The sequence below is a fragment of the Lepisma saccharinum genome, chromosome 13 (assembly GCF_977018435.1).
Source record: "Lepisma saccharinum chromosome 13, izLepSacc3.1, whole genome shotgun sequence".
NCBI lineage: Eukaryota > Metazoa > Arthropoda > Insecta > Zygentoma > Lepismatidae > Lepisma > Lepisma saccharinum.
In genome coordinates this window covers 24,264,613-24,289,617 of record NC_139241.1, presented here as the reverse complement: position 1 = coordinate 24,289,617, position 25,005 = coordinate 24,264,613, and the positions used below count along the sequence as shown (strand labels likewise).

Below are 25,005 nucleotides of genomic sequence, written 5' to 3'. Positions count from 1 at the left end.
CTTGTCTTGCATTCTCGTTTTACTTGCGTAATTGAATTAAAATTGTTGGGTGCATCAACACATATGGCCATTTCGCACTCTTCAATGTACACGGGGAAATATCCACTTGGCTAAACTTCTTATTTAAAAGTTTAAATCAAGGGGTATAAGAGGAAGGTTAAAAGTGTAAGAGTGTATAGGGACTTGCACAAGACAAACACAACACATTAAAAAGTAAGAATCAACTAAAAACTTCCTCACAGACCGTGGAAGAGACCAGCATCGTAAAAAGCTAAAAAAGTTTGTTAAAACTTTGTCGTCACATCCAAACAGGGATGGCAAACAGTTGGGAAGGTGAAAAGTCTGCCTGAGGAAAGCATTGTGCATATATTGTTATTGGTGTAGATCTGAAAATGTTATTGATTGATTGAGTTGATGTTTTAAGTCCACTTAATGCACAATAAGGCTAATCGCGACTGGAGCTACAGTTGAAAGTGGGATCCGAACCACTGTGTGCCTCCACTGGTTATTGAACGCGGACCCCGCCACAGAGAAAGAGAGAGGGAGAGAGAGAGAGAGAGAGATTTTCCTTTGTAGAGAACATTTGAAGTAGAAACAAATTGGTTATCTTGTTTGTTATAACAACAATTTTCCCCGAATTTTTTTGGTAAAATGATTTTTTAGACCAAGACATTGGATGGGAAGGAATCCCTCTACACCACCAACAACCCCCTGAGTAGGATTTTGCAACCTGCCAGTAGCCTACTTCTTCCTTGAAATGCAGCCGTAGAATGCCAAAGGACCAAGAGAACGTGCAAGGTCTTACCCAGAAATGAGACACGACGTTGACGTCCATTGTCTTCCTGATATACTCCTCCTTGACCTCCAGCACGGAATCCAGCTGCAAGGGCACGATCCCTGCGTTGTTGACCAGGATGTTGACCTCCCCAACCTCCTCCTGCACCTTCGCCGCGACCGCCATCACTTGGGCCCTGTCCGAGACGTCGCAGGCGTAGCCGTGGGAGGAGCCGCCCATCTGCTTGATGGCCGCCACCGTGGCGTCGTTGGTCTCCTTGTTGAGGTCCCAGCACACCACCACGGCGCCCGTCTCGGAGAACTTCAGAGCCATCTCCCTTCCCAGGCCCTGGCCGGCCCCGGTTACCTGCGAGAAAAGGTAATGACAACAATAAACTATATCGGCGGTGGTGACGTCACTACTTGCCACAATTTTTTAACTTTATCAAACATTTTCGGTCATTCAGATTTCCACACTAATATGTAAAAATCAAGATATTTACTTGCAGTTATGTGGATGGGCCACTGAATGACTCAAATATTCGAGTGGGCCACATTTTGGTATTTTGATATTCATATTGTTATTACTTGATCCTAACAAGGAAAGTTCCCGCTACATTCATCACTATCAACACATTGTCGTATTACTTTTATCGCTAAGTTCACCTCTCACATTTGATGGGCAAGCATATGGGCACCTTGATTTTGAATGGACTATGCCCCATACAGACCCACAAATGATGCCACCTCTATTTGTACAAGATAAGGTTATATTTTTAGGATAAAAAAGGTAAAGTGCTCCCCTGTGTTTTGCATCACGCCATGAAGGTGTATAGGGGTGTGGAGTTAGGGCCCCACACTATCTTGATCTCGGCCGAAGCTGGGGGTGATGTGATCAGCACAACGCCCCTGGTCGCCCTTATCCCCCAGAGTTTTCTCCAGGTACTCACTTTATACGACGCTGGGTGGGCGCCGGAGCTGCTTGAACACGTGGAAAAATCACTGTCCTCCCTCGCCAGGATCGAACCCGGGCCTCTCGCATGGTAGCCAGACGCCCTAACGACTTTTTCTTAAGGCAAATACCCCCTACACGGAGGTATCCCCCACCATTCACACTTTTTCTCACTTTTACACTTTTCAATTGTTACAGCTTCTCAGTTTCTTATCATCTTGACAAACACAAATACCCATGCCTTACCCGGGACTCGAACCCAGAACCCCTGGTGTTGAAGCGCGCTCTGCTAACCACTTCGCCAGGGAGGTCGACAACGACTGAGCTACCGCGGCTTTATTTTTAGGATATTACTGCTTAATTTTAATAAACAAACTCGTTGTATTCTCCTAAAAGGCACGACGAAATGGGAAAATTAACCCCTTTTTGATATACCTCTGTGTAGAGTTTTTATAAATTACACGTATACAACAGTCTTACTTCTACATACCATCACTAAAATATGCAGAACAAACTCATAGGAAAGTTTCGTACTGTATCATACGATGTAAGATGAACTGGCAAACGGAGACAGAGGTTGTGTGATACAAAATACATAGTTTCAATCGGATATGTACGCCGCATATAAACGAATGCCAAATGACTGGCGGAAGCAATGGCCGAAGTCAAGCTGGTGACGGAATAGTTCGTCAAGGCGGTGATGAGGATGCGCTGGAGCCCAAAAGGGAAGTCCTGCAAAGGCGAAGATGATCTGACAACCAGAGACAGAAGCCAGTCTGGAGCCGAGGGCAAACCGGCGACTCTTAGCTGCTGCCGGTTTATATCTAGGTCGAAATCTCGAAAGGAAACAGGATTCCTTTAAAGGCAAAGGCGAACTGATGATCGGAAACAGGCGATGACGACTGCGATTTGGCTGCCAGAAGTAAATACCATTTCAAGTCGAAGGCCAATTGACTGGCGACCGGAGTGAGAGGTCGTGTGATGACGAAGGTAAGCTGGTGATTGGAGGCAGAGACATTGCAGAGATGAAGGTAAATAAACCAGAGGAAACATATGCCTTGTGAAAACAACGAAAAACTGAAAACAAAGAGGCTGTGGGAAGAGGAGGACAAGTATCAACCGGATGCAGAGGAGTGTGAAGTCGACGGAGTGATGAAAATCTAAGACCATGTGAAGAGGAAGGCGAACTGGTTTCCTGAGGCAGAAGTGGTGCTAAGACATGAAGGAACTGGTCACAGATCACGTGAAAAAAATGGCTTAAATAAGAAAAGGTCGTGTAAAGATATAGCGAACAGCAACTGGAGACAGAGACGTTGTAAATACGTTTATGAACTTTCGACCAGAGACAGGGGTTGTAGCAAGACGAATGTAAAGCGATGAACAGAGAGAGGGGTTGTGTGAAGACGAGGGCAAAGCGGCGAATAGACCGACTACAGGAGGCGGAACCAGTGTCACGTCAAGGGCAAGCCTATCGACAGAGACAGAAGCTATGTGGAGACGAGATACTCGTAGAAATGGCGACTAGAGACAGATCATGCAAAGCGGGCAACTTATTTTGAACTGTCTGCTGTAATAATCTTCAATTAGGCAACACGTTAACCAATATAACAATATTTGTTTAACTTATAATTTCATTTTTAAAAACTACATGAAAGACATTCAATAAAGACAACACACAATCTATCTCCAACTAACCTTGTTCACAGTATATCTTCTTAAATTCTTTATCTATTTCTCAACTTCTACCAATTCTCCCCCTCTAACAAAAAAAAATAATTCATAGGTCTTGTTACCAAAGGTAAGTTGAAGTCTATCCGGTTCTTTCTTGTATCTTGAAGATCTTCGAAATTTTCTCTTCTCTATCTTCCTCATTTGTGTAGATACATCTGTCGCTGGTTCCCTAGGTCCTGGTGCTGCCTCTCTATACCTTGAAAACGTCCAAAAATCATCCAACTCCTCTTCTTTCTTCTCAACCTCCAATCTGTGACCTTTACAGTTGTTCTTAAGCTTTCCCACTTGATGTCTGTGCACTCTTTTTGTCAATCCATTTCTGAGTTTCATTCCTACTCTCTTAATAATCTGAGCTTTTATAAATTTAGGCACTAAGAATGGAATTTTTTTTATCCAAACTATCTCTTCTGATCTAGGCATCCAAGATTCTGCCTCATATTTATTATTGCTTATCTTTTCATCTATTTGGCAATTTGTAAAGTTGAATATACTTCTCGGCTGATAACCCATAACTCTTTCAGCTGAAGACATTCCTAATCGTTGCCACTTCGAAAATCTTACATAGTGTAAAATACTATGTATTATATCATTTTTTTCCCAGACAATTCTACGTCCCTCATTTCTACTTTGAAAATATTTTTTCATTAATAAACCTTTAACAGTCTGCACCCACCTTTCCACTAAACCGTTACTTTCCGGATTCCAAGGTGGTGAATGTATCAATCTTATTCCATGCTTTTCAAATTTATTATTCCTGAAAGGTGGTCCATTATCTGACACAATACCAGAAGGATGCCCAAACATCTGGAAATTTCTGTTTAAACATTCTATAGTTTCTTCTCCCGTTGTCGTATTCGTTGCCACATTTCTGTCCATCTAGAGCAACTATCAATGCATAGCAAAAATTTCCTTCCTCTGTATTAAAAAAAGCCACATGTATTATCTGAAAAAGAATCTCTGTTTGTTTCCACCCGACATATTTGTTTCTTGAGGCACCTCTTTGAAAAGTATTGCATTGTAGACATTCATTTCCCAATCTGTCAAGATCTTCATATATTAAAGGCCACAAGTAACACTCTCTAGCCATCATTTTGATTTTAGGTGTACCCACATGTTTTGCATGTAACAGCTTTAACACTGTTTCTCTGCATTCTTTCGGAATTATTATACGTCTTCCCCACATAAGGCATCATTTATTAATTGTGTGTTATTTTCATTCTTCCTTTTATAATAATGTATGATCACAGTGTTTTGAAACTCTTTTGGAAGTGAATTAGACCACCCAACATCAACCCACTTTATAACTTTTTGTAAAATGTCATCTTCTTTTGTTTTCATTACTATGTTATCTAACAATAGACGTTCCATTTCAAAGGTGTCAATAAAATTTAAAGATTCATCTGCATCCCCTGTGTCTTCCTCTATTGGCAATCTCGATAAAAAAAATTGCTACATCTACACGTTTTGTGTGTATGAGTATTGTGATAACAGCAGGGTCCATATCTGTAAACGTGAACATGCTAACGATGGAGTTGCTGCTGTCTAGCAAAAAATTATATTTTACCGGTAAAGAATCATCATAAACTATGAAATGTTTTCCATAAAGATATTTATGAAATTTTTTTAGTGCCCGTCACTAAAGCTAACGCTTCCCTTTCAAATTGACTGAAATTTTCTCTCTGAAGGCGCTACTGTCGCCGAAGTGCACTCATTGTTTTTAATCAACCCTCATTCTTATTACAGATTTGAGCCCCAACTCCTACACCACTTCCGTCTACTAACAGTCCAATATCTTGATCTGGATTGTATGGAGTTAATATCTCAGCTTTTCGCAATGCTTCTTTGGATTCAAGAAATTCCTCTTTATGTCGATCTGTCCACGACCACACTGCTCCTTTCTTTAGCAATAATCCATAAAGATGTATTATATTCATAGCAAACTCTGGCATATTTCTATGATAAAATTAAATCATTCCTAAATATGACTTCTACTCTTTAACGTTTGTTGGCTCTGGACAATTCAATATTGCGGTCTTATTCTTGATTAAAGGTTGAAAACCATTACTAGATATCCTGTACCTAAACAGTCTACCTCTTTTTTGAAGAACTGACATTTATCGAAATCAACTTTTATATTGTAATGTGTCAGCCTGTCCAAAACTAGTTTTGTGTTATTGAAACATTCTTCTTCTCCACGGCCTGTTATAATCAAATCATCTAGGTAATACTTTGCAAATGTATAATCTACCAGTACTTGATCCATTGTTCATTGAAAAATCTGTGCACTGCAACTTAAACCCATTGGTAACCTGTTATAAGTAATAACTTTTTAGCACTCTCGTCGAGTAATAGTTGAAGATATGCTTTACTCAGGTCCAACACTACATATGTGTCTGCATTCACTAAACAATTAAGTAAATCATCCAATCGTGGCAAAGGATGTTACTTTTTCTACCACTTTATTGACGGTTACTTTAAAATCAGAAAACAGCCACATATTACCTTTATTTTTCTATACTCCCACTAAAGGTGTACCCCAATCAGAATACTGAATAGGTGACAAAACTCCCAAATGAACTAAATTATCCAATTCAACCTTTACTTTCGGTTGTAAACTGCATGGAACCTCATATGTTTTTTGAATATTGGAACTGCTTCCTCCTTGATTGGTATTGTAGCTTTAAATTGCTTAATAGGCTCACAAATATTACCAGAATAACTTCATTGTAATTATTTATTAAATATTCAACTTTCTGATTATTCAAAGTTAGTTGCTTCGATACTGTTAACAAACAATTGTCCCTAGAAATCCTTAACTGAAAGCAAGATTTCCATTCTGGAAATAATTTATCCAACCAGGTCCTTCCTAAATTAGGTGTTTTTAATTTATTTCGGGAAATGTACAAGGGCATTTTTAATCCTCCATTTTGTAATTCCACATCCAGCATAACTCTCCCTACTATTGGTAATGGTCTTCCATCTGCATTATTTAAAGTGAGAACACTCTTTATAACTGGAATGTTCCTAAAATTCGTTGTATGGAATTCCTCAACCCAAACAGATACTGCTGCAACAGTATCTACATCGAATTAGACTTCTTTTTCGTTGCACATCAACCTAAACCAAACAATTATCAGCTTCACTTTTAGCGCTATTCACTTCAACCTCCGATTTCTGTACAAATAATTTATTTTTATGTAGGTTATTCTCATGTGAAGGATCACTTGAATTACTATTAAGCTTCACTACGTCTAACCTACTTTTCTTATTAACGTACTCTGGTATATCAGCTTCCACATCTACATTCTTTAAAAATAAACTTTTCATAGATGTATCAACCTCTGATTTAACCCTAGTTGCAGATTTATTTCTAATAATGTTGCTATTTTTATTCTTACAGCACTGCTGAAAATGACCTTTTAATCCACATTTAAAACAATGTACATTCCAAGCTGACATTTGTATTTATCATGAACGTTATAACATCTTGTACATTTAAAAGCCGCTTTCTTACTTTACTGACTAACTGTTCTATCTTTATGTACATGATATACATTACTAAATACCGTCTTATCTTTTTCATAAAACAACCTCACATCTTGCTCTACCGTTTCCATGGTTGATGATAAAAATACTGCTTTCACAAAATCAAGCTCTGGTCCAGCTAATAATTTATTTATTGTTACTTCACTACATTTGCCAAAAACTAATTGGTCTCTCATCATTTCAATAAGAAACGTATCAAATGAACAATTAGCTGCTTGATGCTTCAATCTTATTACAAATCCAGATAGCGTTTGCCCTTCCTCTTGTCTCAACAAATGAAACTTATACATTTCAGCTATGACATTTCTTTAGGCCTGAAATGAGTTACCAATAAAGCACATAAATCTTCATATGTCTTTTGTGAAACTTTTGCTGGTGCAACTAAATCGCTTAGTATATCGTATACTCTTCCACCAGCTACGGAAATTAATGTACAAACTCTTTTATCTGCTGCAATATTATTTGCCAAACAAAATTGGTCAAACCTTTCAATATAGATTTGAATATTGCCACGTTTTACATCGAACTGTTCAAAAACTGTACATGAACGACAATCAATAAAGACAAAACACAAACCATCTCCAACTAGCCTTGTTCACAGTATATCTTCTTAAATTCTTTATCTATTTCTCAACTTCTACCATCTGCGACAGAAAGCAGAGGTCTCGTAAATATGAGGGTAATTAAATTATCTGGTACAGATGCCATATGAAAACAACGGAATACTGTCCAATGGAGACAGTCTACGTAACAAAGAGAAAAAATTACGGCCTGTGGCAGATGAGGTGTGAAGGGGAGACGAAACAGATGACTGGAGGTAGAGAAATCATGAAGAGGAAGACAAGCTGGTGAATAGAGGCAGAAGACGAGCTGGCGACCGAAGACAGAGGCCGATCGTGTTCTCCGACCTTGCGTGGAGGTATGAGCACTTAACGACATGAGAGTGAAACCGCCTGAAGACGAGGAAGAAGTGACAACCGGAAACTGAGAGCAGTGTGAAGATAATTTGCCTATGATTAAAACAGAAAACAGTTGGGGGTGGATTCCCTGCACAAAGAGCTCTGGGGTTCCTCCAGTCTCTAATCAATGAGTACCTGAAGGTGTTGAACACATCCATTCTTCCGTGGACCAAGTCAATAATGTGTGCCTTCAGAGCACGGTACAATGCAGAGGAACAGTTTCACTTCTATCATTACAGATTTTGTACAACGTTACAGTAACGTAGCTAATGTAATTTCAAGACAACACGCTGTTCCCAGCACAACTGAGGGATATGAAAAACAACAAAGGAAGAAATAGAATGGAAATGACTTACCAACACTATTTTTCCCTTCACTGACTTCTGCGGAACAGGGAATATGGACCAGAACATTGAACTCATGACGTAGAAAAACGTCATCACGGATGTCGCGATGAGGTCCCACAGGATTTTGCAGAAGAAAAGAAAACCTTTCGGGCGATGCATTTGCGACGACGAATGTTCCTCAATGCTTTGTGCTGCGTGAGAGAAAAACAAGAAAGGCAATCACAATGATATCGAAAAAAATATGTATAGAATAGGAGATTGAAAAGAAGTAGACAGTGTTGGGGGTTATTTTCGTTAGTGATTGAGTTCTAGAAACAACTGTCATGCCTAGTGATTCAGGGAGTGGTCCTTGGGGGAATCACCCCGAAAATTTCAATAACCTGACAGAGCATTCGGGCAATAGCTAAGATATTTAGAAACCATGTTCTTTCAATCAATTTAATTTAACGTAGAATATACTTTGAAAGGCAATCACAATGATATCGAAAAAAATATGTATAGAATAGGAGATTGAAAAGAAGTAGACAGTGTTGGGGGTTATTTTCGTTAGTGATTGAGTTCTAGAAACAACTGTCATGCCTAGTGATTCAGGGAGTGGTCCTTGGGGGAATCACCCCGAAAATTTCAATAACCTGACAGAGCATTCGGGCAATAGCTAAGATATTTAGAAACCATGTTCTTTCAATCAATTTAATTTAACGTAGAATATACTTTTTCCTGCCTTTTCCGTAATAATAAAATGTCAAAATAATGAAAGAATTAAATTGACTTGCTTTGCAGTTTTATCGAAAGAAATGTTACTATGTTTGTTAGTATTACCGAAATACAATGTCCAAAGAGCAAACATTATTTTCTTTCTTTTCTAAGAAACTACGACATATTGAAGAAGATGGTCTATTGAAAGAAATGCTAATAATGGTAAATCACATGATGGATTTCCGGTTACTCTTCCCCATTATTCGAACAAAGAGTGTATAATTTGTGACCCATTCTCAGGTCATCCCGAGCAAAGTTTTAAAATGACAGGTATGTAATTATATCTAATTTCACTTAATATAATTAATTGACATATCATATGTAGGGGCCAGCTTTAAAATATTAATGCCTATGGCATCCCCTTGTGAAGTTTGTGGTCCCCCCCCCAGTATTGACATGATTATCGACGTTTGCGAGAGACTCTATACACACACAGTGCCGATAGTTTGGTTTGGAAGTAATCAACAATTTGGATAATCCCAACAAGAGCAAGCAACTAATGTGATACAAGAGTTTGGTTGAGTGTAACGAGAATTTCACAACTTTTTCGTGATGGACTGGAATTATGAAAGGCGAAATCACATACCTGCGTTCTAAGTAGGAATGGAATACACTATAAAATATTTCGTAATTACTATTTTTAGCCTTCGCTTTAAAAGTTGATAAAGGACAAAAATGGTAATCGGAAATAATTTAAAAGGGGAGGTTGCATTTACCATTTCGGTTATTCTTAAGTTCTTTATTGTTGTCATTTCAAAATTTTGATTTTTCTAAAATTTCTGGAGGGCCTGTAGCCCCACCAACTACCCCTGAGTACGCCAATGCTCAGAGAGATCATTCTACACCATGTGTCAGATATTGCTGGGTGAAGAATACTTACTTTAATGGGCTAATGCACAATGAGAACTGTGCATATATCACATCAGAAGAGTTAAATGCGTTTGTAAGAAAACCTAACGGGAACAATAAATAACAATTGAAGCGGTGGCACTAACAAAACCAAATGCCACACAAACAGCTAAACAAATGGCCCTGTTGCTTTCTCTTATACGTTTCTCCTCAAACAGGAAGTTCTACGATGCAGATAACTCTTCCATCAACGTGTCGCTACTATATTACCAAGATCGAAAACACTATTTTCATCTTAAAGTCTCTGCCATCTGTGCCGGCAAAAATTTTGATTACAACGCTGTTCGTGTGACTCATTCAATTAAAAGTCTATTAAATATTTACATTGTAATAATAGAATCAGTACATGATCCTTTTTTTCTATTAGTTTTTATGCATGTTAAATATGATGGCTATTCAATACCAATGTAACCCCTTTCTTTATGCAGTTTTAAAGTCAAACTTACAAGTGGCTCGGCCTACGTGACTGGAAGCAGAATTGCGGAAGGCTGTTAATTTTAAAATCCTTTTTTCCTCTAAGCCATTGAGGGTGGAAATTTTCAGTTTACTGGTCATTCTTCGGAGGGCCTATATAAAGGATCCGGCGGAATAGCGAGGATCGGCGTCGATGGACTGGTGAGAGCGAGAACACCGAAATTCCGGGATGGGAGGCAGTAGTCGGCCGGAATCGGCGGCAATCTTGCATCGTGGAACTTCGGCGGCCCATGCTTCAACACCTTTCGCGGAGGTGGGGGGGGGGGGGGGCGTCCGTGGAACCAAACGGTGACAACAAAGCGCACAGCCCAATTCAAAATTACGTATCCCGGGCGTACGTTCTCGTTCTCGTTCGACGAGGTAACTCTGAAGCTCCAGCCTTCCCTGGATGTCGGCTCCCCTGTTGCAAATAAGCTTGGTACCCAAAAAAACTCCAGTACTGCGGTTTTTTCTTCTAAGGATTGCCAAAGTCAGTGAGAAACTCCGATGAAAGAACAATTTGTCCAACGAAAATGTCTTAAGTGCCGGATGTCCTTCTTAGGGCAGAGAGCACACGTCGCTCTATGGCTATTGCTGTCCTTTTTTAGGGCCGCAATAAGCCCAAAACTTCGATTTTCCTTACGGAAGAAAAATAAATGGGTCCAAGTGCAGCCGGGGATAGAGTTTCGCCCTCTCCATTTTAGAAGGAGGAGTTTCTGGAAAAACTGACAACCAAATCCTCAACCGGGGGAAAATGGAGGGCGTGGACCTGGGCAAAGGAGCGGATGCAGAGGAAAGGGACAGGGATAGCAAAGGCTAATCAAAACCGACAGGGTTGGTGGCCGTCGAAAGGGCCGATCCACCCAAGGTCTGCTGGGGAGTAGTGACCCACGGTAGCACCGCTCTTCTGCGCGCCTTCGGGCGTAGGGGACCATGTGTTCTGTCGTGTCAGCTGAGGGGTGATAATTTCCCCGAGTCGGCATGGGTATCTATGGATGGTTCCCCCGTCCAGGAGAGCAGTGTCACGCACGCATCCCTCGGGAGTTGTTCTGCGTGTGTGACACAGACTCGACGGGCTTCGGCCATTTCGGATTAGCCTCGACGAGAAGTCACTCGCCCCTAAGGCAATGAAATGTCAATGCTGTCTTAAACCCCGATCTGAAGCAAACGTAACAATGCTCGGAGAAGCAGACGAGTTGTCTCTAACGGACTGACTTCCCAAACATCGACTTCCTCCTCCTTCACGCGGAGGTCTTTGGTGGCAAATTCCGATGCGGATTTTTTTCGGTCGACTTCAAAATTATTTTCGTTGACTTATCAAACAAGGTTGTAATTCTGAATGCGTAGGTCCTACTTACACACAAATTTGCAGATAGTCTTCGGGCTTTACCTACCTGCCTTAAATCCCGATTCCATCTTCCCACGTAAGGATAGGTACGTTCCAATAGGGTGTGTGTTTTTACCCCCCCTTCGACGTGGGTTTATTTCGCACACCATAATCTAGCTAAAGCTAAAGTATTCAAGACACAGCCGAGGTTTTGTCTGCTTGCAGAATTTTATCCTCGGGAGCTTTCCATCTTTATCTATTTTGTTTTCTTGCAGTTTTTTTCCGTCTATCTAATTTTCGACCACTGGTGAAAATCTTCTTTCCCAAGATTGAAACCAGAGTAGATTAATACCGATGTCCTACGTAGGTAAAGTTGCATACTAGTGCATGCCTGCATGGAAAATAGAGGCTTCCCCAAAAAATCCGGCTTGACTTGATCTATTCTGAGGGGAAGATTACACCTAAAGTCGCTCCGGCTAGAGTTTGGACTTGAGGAAACCCTGACTTTTCGTCTTCAGTTGTGCTAGTGGGGAGGCGGGAATAGCGGTGTTGCCAAACGTCTGAGAGACTGATTTTTTTTTTGTCCAGTCGTACAGGACATCTTTTCCTGTCAACATGCACCCTTCGCTCGCTCGCATTTCAGGCAGAGGCAGGGAGGCGGAGACCCACGCATTCGCTTGCTACACCGCGGCAACCGACTTCGCCGTGCTTGGCCTTTTTGGGGGTGTACTCTCTTTCGAGGGGGGGGGGGCGATGAGCCGAAAACTCGGAATTATTGCGGAGGGTTAGAATTCTATCTAGGGTATTGTGGAGACTGTTCGTATGAACATCTGCACTGCGATCAAATTTTAGGGTCCAGTTACTTCTCGTGGCATATTTCGTTTTGCTCGCCAGTTAAAATGGCACGTCGAGTTCCGATTACTCAATATTATCCATCCTTTATAGTTTATATTAATTTCATTGTTGTCTACACAGCGATATCAAATAGTGAATTGTAAATTGATTGGAAGTGCACTTGTTTTTTACCAGTTTTTGATAAATCAAATGTCAAATATCATATTAATCAACCGTTCCATGTACAAGGTACATTTTCTGAATGACTACAATTTCATCACATAATGAATAACCAAACATAATGTAAAGTCCCGTACTACACATGTATGTTTTATTAAGAAAAAGGCTTAATCCTAAGCTGTTTCTGGTAATATAGTTTCGTGCATGAACATTGTAAAAGTATGCATATTTGTTTCTAAAACACAGTACCACGCATTCGGAAATTATTCTTTGCACGGTACGTTCGTACAAGTTTTGAGGATACTGTCTAACAGTGTACTTGTCCTTTTTACCATTTATGATAAATCAAATATAAAATATCGTATTGTATTATACATATTTTTTCTTTGAAAAATATTTGTACGAAATAAAAACACAACCATTCAGAAACGTCAGAAACACATGCATGAACGGTAATCATACTGGTAAACATTTTACGTGCCTTCTTTTTTTGTCAGTGATTATTTGGAAACAGTAGATTTCTTGTTTGCAATGCCCCATTCACATGTGACTTGCAATATCTACATATTATTTAATTGCCATGGCACAGTAAGTTAAGTTATGCATGGTGTACATTTCGTGAAATGTTCTCGTTTGTTGAGGAAAATTATTATAGCAAACACACGTTCATTTCCACCTTTAGGCCTCTTTTGCAATGCCATTTTAATATAATTAAATCAACCTCCCAAATATCATTTTTGTCTTTAAACAACTTTTAACCGTGGTATCAGTATCGGAAGATATCGGTTGGATTATATTTACCGACACCGGCCGATACTTTTCCAACATTTTAATCTTTCGCGAGGCTTGCAAATATGCAGCAAGCACTTTCAGGGTGTCCTTGAATTTATGCATAATTCCAAGTTTCCGTTATTTTGAACCAATGTTGTATGTAAAAGTGTATTTTGTGATTACGTAATAGTATTTTCAGAATTTGATGTAATTCTTACGTTTAAAGCACAACCCTAATAAATTGATACACACAATTGGAAGTATTTACTTACACACTAATATTTGTCAATATTTTGAACAGCTTTTAATTAATACGCGTCATTTTCAAACAAGGGTATCGGTGAGATAGGTAAGAGAATCAGCATGGTTGTGGATATCCGTTCAACTCTAATAATTATGAAATGTTTTATTACTTATTCCGCCCAACGGGAAAAAATGCAACTTTGTAACATCCACATTTACAATTCAAACCCTCCGAAAAAAAACCTGCTTACTCCAGTGGTACTATAGCATGTTATGATGCGTCTGTCTCTATTAAGCGGGACTTTTCCTTCCCGATGGACATCATGGACGTTCTGATAATTCCCAGAGCAGCTGCTGTTCTCCCAATCACTTTTTTTTAAACGGAATCAAGGGACCATTATTATCTCTTTCATTTTCAAAATAAACTCGCACTGCACATACTAATTCGCGAGTCTGGCCACGCAGAGGAATACCACGCCAGACAACTTTTTTTTTCTTCCGATTTCGCCGGTGTATTCGCGTTAGGCTCATCATCTTTCAGTATAAAAATCACAGATACGAAAAAAAGCACAAACAAACCGCACAATAACGCCGAACTTTTGCTGTCAGGCATACACTTGGCAACGCAGAATACCACGAGAAGTCCCCCTCACCACGGCAACTGGTCAAAGCCGATTGGTTCAGCGGTTCACGTGACCCTCCCTAACTTTCGACAGAAAAGGCAAAAATATAATTTCCAAGTCCAACTCTGGGCGGAAGAATTTTAAGGTCTAAATCACCATCCCTGAGACCTTCTGTAAACAAACGGTCTCACCGATTCGATGTATCACTCCGCGTCAGCTGATCCATGACCGCAATCATCTGCTGTTACACTCATAGTTCGCCGCACCTATTCATTTTATATAAGAGCCTCTGAATGTGAGAACCCGTTCTCAAAACATCAGACGAATATGCAGCCGCATACATTGTTACTCTCCCGGTCATTCTAACTAACTAACTAACTAACTAACTCCCTAGCCTTCTTAAACCCGAAGGTTCATGGCTGCAGCAACACAGGCCTTCCATCTTTCCCTATCTTCAGCAAGATCTATATACTCTTTTCCATCCCTACCGATTTCTCTTAGGTCCATCTCAATGTTGTCCCTCCATCTTCGTCTTGGTCTTCCTACAGGTCTCTTACCATCAGGTTTCCCAACAAGAATCCTGTAAACTCCTCTTTCCTCTCCCATTCGTGCCACATGGCCTGCCCACCTAAGTCTTCTTGATTTAATTATTCTAATAATATCTGGACATGAATACAAATTATGTAGTTCTAAATTATGTAATCTTCTCCACTCACCTGTCTCCTCATCCCTTTTAGGTCCAAAGATTTTCCTAAGGATCTTATTTTCAAATACCCTCAATTTCTGTTCCTCTTTCAATGTAAGGGACCAAGTTTCACATCCATATAATACTACAGGCAAAATTACTGTTTTATATATTTTAACTTTTAGTTTCTTAGATATTAAACGAGAAGACAAAAGTTTATGAAGAGAGTAGTAACATGCATTTCCTGAATTAAGCCTACTTTTTATTTCCTCTTTAATATAATTTTCATTTGTTAATATTACTCCTAAGTATTTGAACTTGGAGACTGGTTCAAACGAGTTGTTATCAATAATTAGATTTTGATTATTACATAACACTTGGTTTCGGCCTGTAAGCATATATTTAGTTTTGTCTTTGTTAACTTCCAAACCTATCTCTTTAGCAGTTTTGAAAAATATTTTAGCATTATTCTTAATTGTATTCACATCATCCCCCAGTAAGTCTACATCATCTGCATATGCTAACAACTGAGTCACACCATTTAATTTTAGTCCTTCTTTAGTCTCTTTTACCTTCCTAACAGCATATTCTAAGGCAAAATTAAAGAGCAATGGAGATAATGCATCTCCTTGTTTTAACCCATCATGAATTGTAAATTTGTCAGACATATTAATACCCACACGAATTTTACTTTCTGTTTCACTGGTGCATACTTTTATCATACTAACAAGCTTCTTAGGTATTCCAAACTCTACTAATATATTATATAATTTATCTCTTTTGACCGAATCATATGCTTTTTTGAAATCAATGAATAGCTGATGGACATTTTGATTATATTCCCATTTTTTTTCAAGTGTCTGTCTGATGTGAAAAATTTGATCTGTAGTTGATCTGTTACGTTTAAATCCACATTGATAATCACCTATAATTTCATTAGCATATGGGGTTAGTCTTGTTAAAATAATGTTAGACAATATTTTATATGTTGTTGAGAGTAGAGAAATTCCACGGTAATTATTGCAGTTCATTTTATCACCTTTTTTAAACACAGGAACAATTATGGATTCTTTCCACTGTTGAGGGATTTCTTCTTTATTCCATATTAAACAAATTAATTTATGAATTTGACATATTAATGAATTTCCACCATATTTAATTAACTCAGCTGGTATTAAATCAATGCCAGGTGCTTTGTTATTCTTTAGCCTTTTAATAGCATCTTTAACTTCAGTCAAGTTAGGTTCTGGAACTAAAGGTTCTGCTGTGTGTACTCCATTTACTTCTGATTTATCTCCTATATGAACATTTAAAAGGTCATTAAAGTAGTTCTTCCATCTATTTAGAATATCTTTTGGGTCAGCTAGAAGATCACCATCTTTATCTTTTATCAAGTTTACTTTAGGTTGCCACCCCTTTCTAAACTCATTTACACCTTTATATAAATCTCTGATATTTTTATTTTTGCTGTTTGTTTCAATTTCGTTAATTTTGCTTTTCAAGTAATCTCTTTTTTTACTTCTAAACGTGCGGTTAACTTCTCGCTTTATTCTATTATAATTGTTTAGATTTGTATCATCAGAGTTATTTAACCACCTAAGTCTAGCCTGATTTCTTATTTCTATTAGATTATGACATTCATTATCAAACCCGGTCATTCTCTCTTTCATAACCCTTAAAACTGCAAACACTGACACACCACTGCACTGGGATACCAACTTAACCACTTCATTTACTGGTTCTCAGGATGCTACTGACAGAACGTTACATAAATATTGAGTAGAATCTGTTTCTCACCCCTTTGCAAAGGCTGTCCTTGCTGGTGTTTTGAAAACAAGCTCGGAGAACACGGAGACTTTCCCTCACGCATAGAACTCGGCATGTTATTTTTCTAAGGCTAAGTCAGGCAATATTACTAAGTTGCACTACTTCCTTGCTGTTCACATGATCATTTTTAGAAAATAACCAATGTTATTAAATATCATTATGTACACAAATCTCTAAGCTCATTGAAAGTTACATTACTACAAAATGTTCACACTTATCTTGCCTTGCCATGTCACCAAGTTATTTTACGAAGTGCACTATATTTGGCGGAACAAAAATCGTTATTAGGATGCTTGTCAAAGTTTCCAACCGCAATAAATTTACGAACTTTTTGTCTTGTTTTGATCATCATCAATATATTTATTGGACTTACAGCAATGCATATGGCTGTTTATGCCCATTATATATTTTATTTACATAAGATACAATTTACATAAAATCTACAAACAAATTTCAAATACACTCCTATCCTATCATCCTTAGAAATATACATTATATTTTATTTACATAAGATACAATTTACATAAAATCTACAAACAAATTTCAAATACACTCCTATCCTATCATCCTTAGAAATATACATTACCATGTTATATCATTTTGTGTAAAAAATGCAAGTAAAATATATTCAAAGAAAGAAGCCAAATTTATGGGAAATGATTACTGGTGCAAAGAGTTAACCATAAAGGTGAAGCAATAAGTAAAAAAAGAAAGAGCATTGGGTTTAAAGTGAGACGTCATTTGCGGCAGCGTATCCCATACTACAAATTTGCCATTGTTTTACCTTACGTAATGAATCCTGTAACAACGCTGGATTTTCGTGTGGATTATTTTACTTCTATGAGTTTGCAATACTATCTGCATGCAGGTGGTTTTGTTTACAGAAGGTGTCAGGGTTTGTGATTTGACATATAGGCAAAACACCGGACATGAGCTATAATGTACTTTGGGAGTACATTAGTGTCTCAGGCGAAGTCTGCGCCTTTTGGTGTGGTTGCCGGTTGACTTAGGTCGGGCGCCATTCACCCCCGCGAGCCCTTTGGGGAAGGTTCTCTCGACGTCGTGTTATGTACCCTAATGCAAAGATTAGTTATACAGTGGACGACAGATGGCAGCTCGCAGTAAAAGATGAAAGAGCGCTGATTATTGGAATAACGCGCGAGGAAAACGTATGAAAGTAATTGTAAATAGTTAAGATGGTTATAAATGTTTTAATCGGTGAATGTGCAACAATATTGAATTGAATCGAGGCGTCAGAAATAAAGGATTGCCATTAACATCATATATGGGTTGACAGGAAAAGTAAAGATGCCAAATGACAAGTATGATTCTGGGTCCTTATTGTTTAACTGGAACGAGCTTTTCCGTTAGACCTTTTGGGATGTTTTGTCCTGTGGTGGCGCCAAGTGCTCGGCAGCCCCCAAGCACTTTCGTGTAGCGCATTTTATTGCAGCTCCGAGTCGAGGTCGAGTGCGGTATTGGCAGCGTCCTTCGATTGCCCCTTTGGTTGAGTTAGGTGGTGGCGCAGTGCTTCCAGCAGCGACCCGAAGGAGGGGTTTTTAGATTTTGGGTAGATGCTTAAAAGGAGATAAATATAGAAGAAGCTTGTAGCCAAAGAAGAAATATATATATATATAAGGTTGTAGTCCAAGAAGAAGTTTGCAGCCAAAGAAGATATATATATAAGTTTGTAGTCTAAGAAGAAATATATACATATATGAATATAGAAGGTTGCTACAGAAGAAGAAACCTGTAGTCACAGAAGAAAAGGCCTGGAGTCAAAGAAGAAGAAGCCGGTAATCAAAGAAGAAGAAGATTGTAATCAAAGAAGTTTATAGAAGGAAATTTGGAACACGAAACGATATATAGAAATTGTAAAGAATTGATTAAGTGTGTGAATTGTATATATAACGTGTTTTTTCAGAATATATTAAGGATTACTTTTCTGTAGTGGGAAATTATGATGTTTCCTTTCTCAACCTTTAATGTTGTTCAGGTTTAATTGCCATGAGTGTTTCATGCTTTACCCTGGCATAAGCCGGACTGGTGTTACCATCTCCGGGGCGTAGCATTCGGTATACAGAGGTTGTGGCTAGCTTCATGGCTAGCGGCCGATCATGCACAAGCAGTCTACGTAATTATTTTTGAATCGTTTGGCGACAAGCAAACGTTCAGTTCCTGGAGAATATAGTTATTTTCGTTTAGTGGCTGTGGCTAGCTTCCTGGCTAGCGGCCGATAGCGTATTGAGAGTCCACGAATTTATTCTGAATCGTTTGACGACAGACCAACGTTCAGTTTCTGGAAGATATTATTATTGTTTTTAAAGACACTTGATTTCGAGCCACTGAAAGAAATCACTCCTTTATTTCCTCAGATAGAGTATTTAATTAATTGGATCGTGTCATTTTTTAATGTGGGGGTTATTTCTTATGTAATTCTTTGTATATATTTAATTCACGAAATAAATAAGTATTTTTGTATATTTTTTAAACTGAACGTCTGGGTATCATTGAGATAAAATAACTGAGTTTTCCTCTAATATAAATGGTAAAGAATATGGTAGTTATTCTATGTATTTAATTCGATCGAACCGTTTTGTTAGTTTTGATTGTGTAAATGCAACTTATTTGCCTGGGAAGTAAGGAAAATACGTAACAGGTCGAGCCAAGACAGGTTACTCTCTCCAGAGCAAAAAAAGCATAACAACATATAACCGTACCAATGATTAATTCAAATCTATTATTTTATGAATGCAGTAAATACAATTGATCTGGCAACTTTCGAGGACACTACTATAGATCCACCAAGCTTTCTGAAACCTCGGAAAATATGCGAACTAACCAGCCTCCCCCACCCCCTTCTTTCATCCCCGGTGTTTGCTCTGGCGCTGGTCAGGCAAGGACCTTCCCACTTCCGCTGACACAGTGTTGCTAATTTTACTCTCTTCAAGAATTCGAGGAGTGTTGTTGATGTGCGTAGACGTGTTTTTGAGTAAGTGTAAAGTGTCGAAAGTTGTGCACAGCAGTGAGCGAAATTTGCTACTACGAATCATCGAGAAGTGTGAAGAAGAGAAAAGAGAAGGGTGGAATTATCCTCGCGATCAACCCCTAAAGAGAGCAGTATATCTAACGGGCGCTGCGACGCCAAGGTTCCCGGGTTCGAATCCCGGTCGGGCTTGGTTGTTTGTGAATGTCCTTTCATCAATTTCATCACTCATCCCAATCTTCGCAAATTAGCCAAGAGGCACAAAACGTGAAGTAAAATAAACTAAATCAAATCAAATCAAAATATCTAACGGGACGGTCGGAGTCATTGCTTAAAAAACTGAAAAGAGAGAAAAAAGATTTGCAAACCCCTGACCAGAAATTGTCCATGAAATGTACGTAGTGAAAAGAGAAGTTCCTACAATATTGAAACTTTTAGCTATTGCTAAGGAAGAAATTAATTATCATGGGGGGCGAGAAACATTACGGAAAATTATGAAACAAATAGGCTTTAAATTTAAAAAAATGTAGAAACTCTCGCTTAGCTCTGGTTGAACGAAGCAACATTGTGGTTTGGAGAGCAAGATATCTTCGTGCGATCAACAGATTCCGCAACGAAGGGAGGTCTGTTGTTTACATTGATGAAACTTGGATTCATGCTTTTTTCTTTTTTTTTTACATATATTTTTTTTATAGTTTACATAATTTAGAATATTAATCTTATGTGTTTAAATTGTTGATATCCTTCTGCGAGACAGCTGGCGTTTTTAACTTTAGTGTCCCCCTCCCTCCTCTCTCTTATGCTATGTTATTTGAATTACCACGTCTAGAAACGTATTTGTTTACTTGCAAACCTTTCACGGCACACGCCCACTTCTAGATTTGGCAACACAGGGGGGAAAACACGTGTTTCTGCCATCCCTTCCCTTGCCCCAGAGTTCCCGAGCTCCCCTCCTAAACATTCGACACTAGCGCCACTTGTTTCTGCCCAGGGTTTCAAATAAGTTGGTAGATCTATAAGTGGGGAATATTTGCTTGAGTCTTTGGGGCCAGCTCTAGGATGCTGCAATATTTTAACATATGCATAAAGGAACAGTTTGGGGGAATGGTTTGCGTGATTCGTCCTAGCTGGGGGATACTATCCCCCGCATTTCCTTCCACTTCGAGAACTGTTACGAGCCGAAAAAGAATCCTGGTTACTCCCCAGATCATACCAATCAATCTCTCTTCCACGCAATAAGCCTGAAAGCATTTTTTTTTCAGTCACGCGAGGCGCCAGGTTTTACAGCGAAGTACAATCCTCTCTGCGTCGTGTGTTCTGGTCTGCACCTGTCCATGTGTGTTAGTTTCTTCGCTTATGTCATCTTCTCACCATTCACGATTATCCAAAAGCGACAGCAGAGTCACCTACATATAGGCGTCCGCACAGGCGGGGGGGGGGGGCAAGAGTGGCATTTGCTCTCACTTAGAAATTTAGTGTAGAGGAATCTTGTCACTATTTTAAACTCTTAAACAAAAATTATGTATTTTCAAGCCGACCAAAGGTCTAAGCAACTGCGGAGAGGGAGGGAGTGCATTATGTTCCTTATAATTGATCTATTCAACTCTGTTCTCTTGTGAATTTCTTGTTATTAACGCTCCCACATACTTCATTCGTTAGTTGTGTTACCTCTATGCGTCTGCAGAATGAATTGTCCATTCATTGGAAATAAATCAAGTATGTTTAGTTATCTTGAATATGCAGTACGAAACCATGGTTATATGTAAATTAGTCTCTGAACCAAGGAGAGGGGAATAAAAGGGGTCAAAGAAGGTTGGTGCCACTGAAGTTGGAATTATTCTAATACAGTGATTTTCGATGAATCTGGACATACTCTACATATGTCCCTGTTTCGTACATGTGGTGTTTTGAGTGTCAGGCATATTCGTTTTGAATATGACGACTTTGTTTTCCTCAGGCAGACTTCTCATCTTACCAACTGTTTTGTCATCTCTCTTGGTAGATGACGACCAGCGTGCGAATTAACGGGAGGGGGATGCTGGAGATCCCCCCAGAATATTTTTTCCCGGCAAGGAAAAATATCCCTCTCAGGGATGTTTTTATCCCCTCAAAGAAAATGGAATTGAAGGAATGTACCATTTCTTAATTACGTAACAAACACAATTGAAGGACTCGGGTGTAAAACATGGTAAGTGACATTTTGGTAATTTTTGAGTTACAAAGTAAAATGTGCCATCCTTCAATTTTCGAGTGAGTTTGTCATGTCCTACAATTTGCATTGGACTCAGTGAACCCTTCTGAAATTGGTAAACACAGCACGAAAACAATTTATCTACACCGCAGCTTCTAATAACCCTTTCTCTTAATGAACTCAGAAATGACCAAAATGTCACTTACCATTTTTACACCCGAACCCTTCAATTGATAAGTCATTAGTGTCCATCAATAGTCAAGTTATCAAAGATTTCCCTGCCGAAAAGTATGCAGCCATGTGGATTATAGAAGGACGCCATTCTGCAGTGACCAACCTCATCGAGAGGATGCTTTGCACTCACGTTTTCATGGCGTATTGCTCATATTTTGCATCTATTAAAGTGTTCACAAGAAACTTGTAGGTAGTTAGGTTAGACTGACCTTATGTTTGAACTTGGCAATACGAGAAATTTGGTCACCTTTCAGTGCTATTAGTTCGATAGCTCTTTTTGTGTATGAGTTTGGGTTTCTTAGAATGTAAAATGTAAATATGATGATATGACTTAATGACCTAGGTTAGAATCAAGGGTCTAAGGTACATAGAACCTCAAGGCAATAGTGAATTTTACTGATTAGTAACATGTATACAAATTTACATAGCCCCCCAAATACGTACATCCGAAAATGAAACCACAAATACGCCACTGAATGGGCATCCCCAAAGCAAAAAGCTCATTTCGCACAGTGATGACGACTGTTCTAACAAATGTCTTTAGCTTTTTACTTTTTAATGTGTTGAGTTTGCCTTGTGCAGCCCCCTCTACAACCTTGCATTTTTAACCTTTCTCAAAGAGCTTCTTACACCCCTTGTTTTAAACTTTTAAGTTAAAAGTTTACATAAGAGCCGTGCACATTGAAGGGTGAAAAATGGCCATATGTGCCAACGCACCCACCAATTTTAATTCAACCAATCACTCAACAAAACAGTGAGATAGAAAAAAAAAGAAGAAGTTCTTGTATAATTTTAAATGCTCCAAGCGTGAAAATATTTGAAGACTAATATTTCCAAGAAAAAAATTTGGCGAGACTCTTTAGTAATATTGAAGTACCATTGAAGGGTTAACTTCAACCCTGAAGATGAGAGTGATGTTATCTCTCGAAAGCTTGGAATATTTTTGACAACTCACCTGGTCGATAGCCCGATGGAATCTATTCATTTTGAGTAATATTACTTATGTGAAAATTTCGGAATAATGCGTATATGAAGTATTCAAGGGATATATTCGACCATTGAATGACAGACTGCATGATGGGCTTCCCCGATAGCGTAGGGCAACGTTGTCGCCTTACAATCGAGGGTCACCGGGTTCGATATCCGGGAAGCAAGTAGTGGTTCATACCCCAGTTCAAACTGTAGAACCAGTTCCGATTATCTCATCTGTGCATAAAAGTGGACTTAAAAGAAACACAAAATACTGCATGGATCGGCTCTCCCCTGCAGAACTAAGTCTTTAGGGCCGTTGCAACTGGGGTGATATGTGCGAGGGTGTTTCCTCTAATAACAGTTAACTTTTCAAGTAATGGTAACTTACTATTGGATTAAAAATTATAGATAGACGATGTCTGTTGAACCATGGAAATTTCGGGCTGTCACTGCGACTCAGTGCGTCCGGTGTTGCCATGTTCCACTAACATCTTTACTTTGTTAAATAAACATCTGTATGAAATCAGTTTGGCAATGTAAATTGACAATGATAATGGATTTTAAAGAACAGATGCAAAGAGCTTCAAAATAATACAAATATTGTTTTTGTAGGGCTACCCAATACAAAAAAGAGAAGTTGTTCCACAAAGGTTTTTTCATCAATTTTAGAAATCTGAAAATTAAGAATTATGTTTAAACATTTTCTGCCCTGCACGGTATTAAAATTTCGTCACCATCGAATCACCCGTCTTTTATTTGTAGCACTTCAAAGAAAACGATCGTTTGGGGTGGGGGGGTGGGGAAAGTCCCACAACACTGAAGGTACACAGGTAGACAACGCTTTAAGACAAAATTGTGCATGCACAGAAACATTTAAAATAAACAGCGGGGTCGCTCACAACCCCACAGTGTGGTTCCAGAGAATTAGGTCGGCCAGGTAGCGAAAGCAAATAACTGTTTAATATACGTACGTACGAAGATTTGAAACTCTACAAGGTTATTACAAACTGAAAAAAACAAAAAAAACAAAAACAACAACAACAGAGAACTGAAGGATGGCCTTCACACCATACCTGGACAGGCATCCCATCAACCTTAGAATTTTTGAACGCATGTTCAAACGTACTATGCTCAGTAAACGTACTATTTACATCACACTGCTATTTACCTAACTCAAATTGTGCTGAACACTAAGTTACTGCTAAACTCCAAGCTGGTTATTGTTTCTTATTAATGAATTACGTACTTATATACAAATAAACTATCATGTACTTACAAATGTCTTCTTAGATTTCTTACTTCGTCAGTTGCTCAAATTTTGCTGCTATGATATTATTAACAATTGGCACTCTGAATTTGACTTTAAACAATATTTCATTGTTTTAATCTGTCGCGATCGTTAACAATAAAAGGACATTTAGATTTCAAGACCACATTGTCGTTAGGAATCATATCTGTTGCGATCGATTTGTTCTCAACACGCAAATTTGCGAAATAATGCACCAAGAAACGTTGAACGACTACATGCAACGCGAAAGGATCAAGTTTTGGACGTGTAACAGCCACATCATATCAACCCAGTCATCGGACAACGGGATCCTAGAAGGTGGTTTTATAAAATACCGAGACTATATTAACTTAAACATAACAAATATGCGAAGCAACAAGTCGCATAAGATAATACATACTGCAACCGCGTAACAGA

At 38.8% G+C, this 25,005-nt stretch overlaps 1 protein-coding gene across 2 annotated transcripts in view; it reads right to left on the bottom strand.

Moving 5' to 3' along the window:
- The window catches only part of LOC145996901 (estradiol 17-beta-dehydrogenase 11-like), a 243,368-nt gene that overhangs the window by 67,573 nt on the left and 150,790 nt on the right, over window positions 1-25,005 (bottom strand). For both annotated transcript variants that reach the window (XM_083133463.1, XM_083133464.1), the window contains exons 3-4: window positions 8,319-8,500; window positions 806-1,141 (exon numbers count right to left, since the gene is read on the bottom strand). In XM_083133463.1, the coding sequence (XP_082989589.1) occupies window positions 806-1,141; window positions 8,319-8,500 (518 nt within the window). The remainder of the gene's footprint in view (window positions 1-805; window positions 1,142-8,318; window positions 8,501-25,005) is intronic.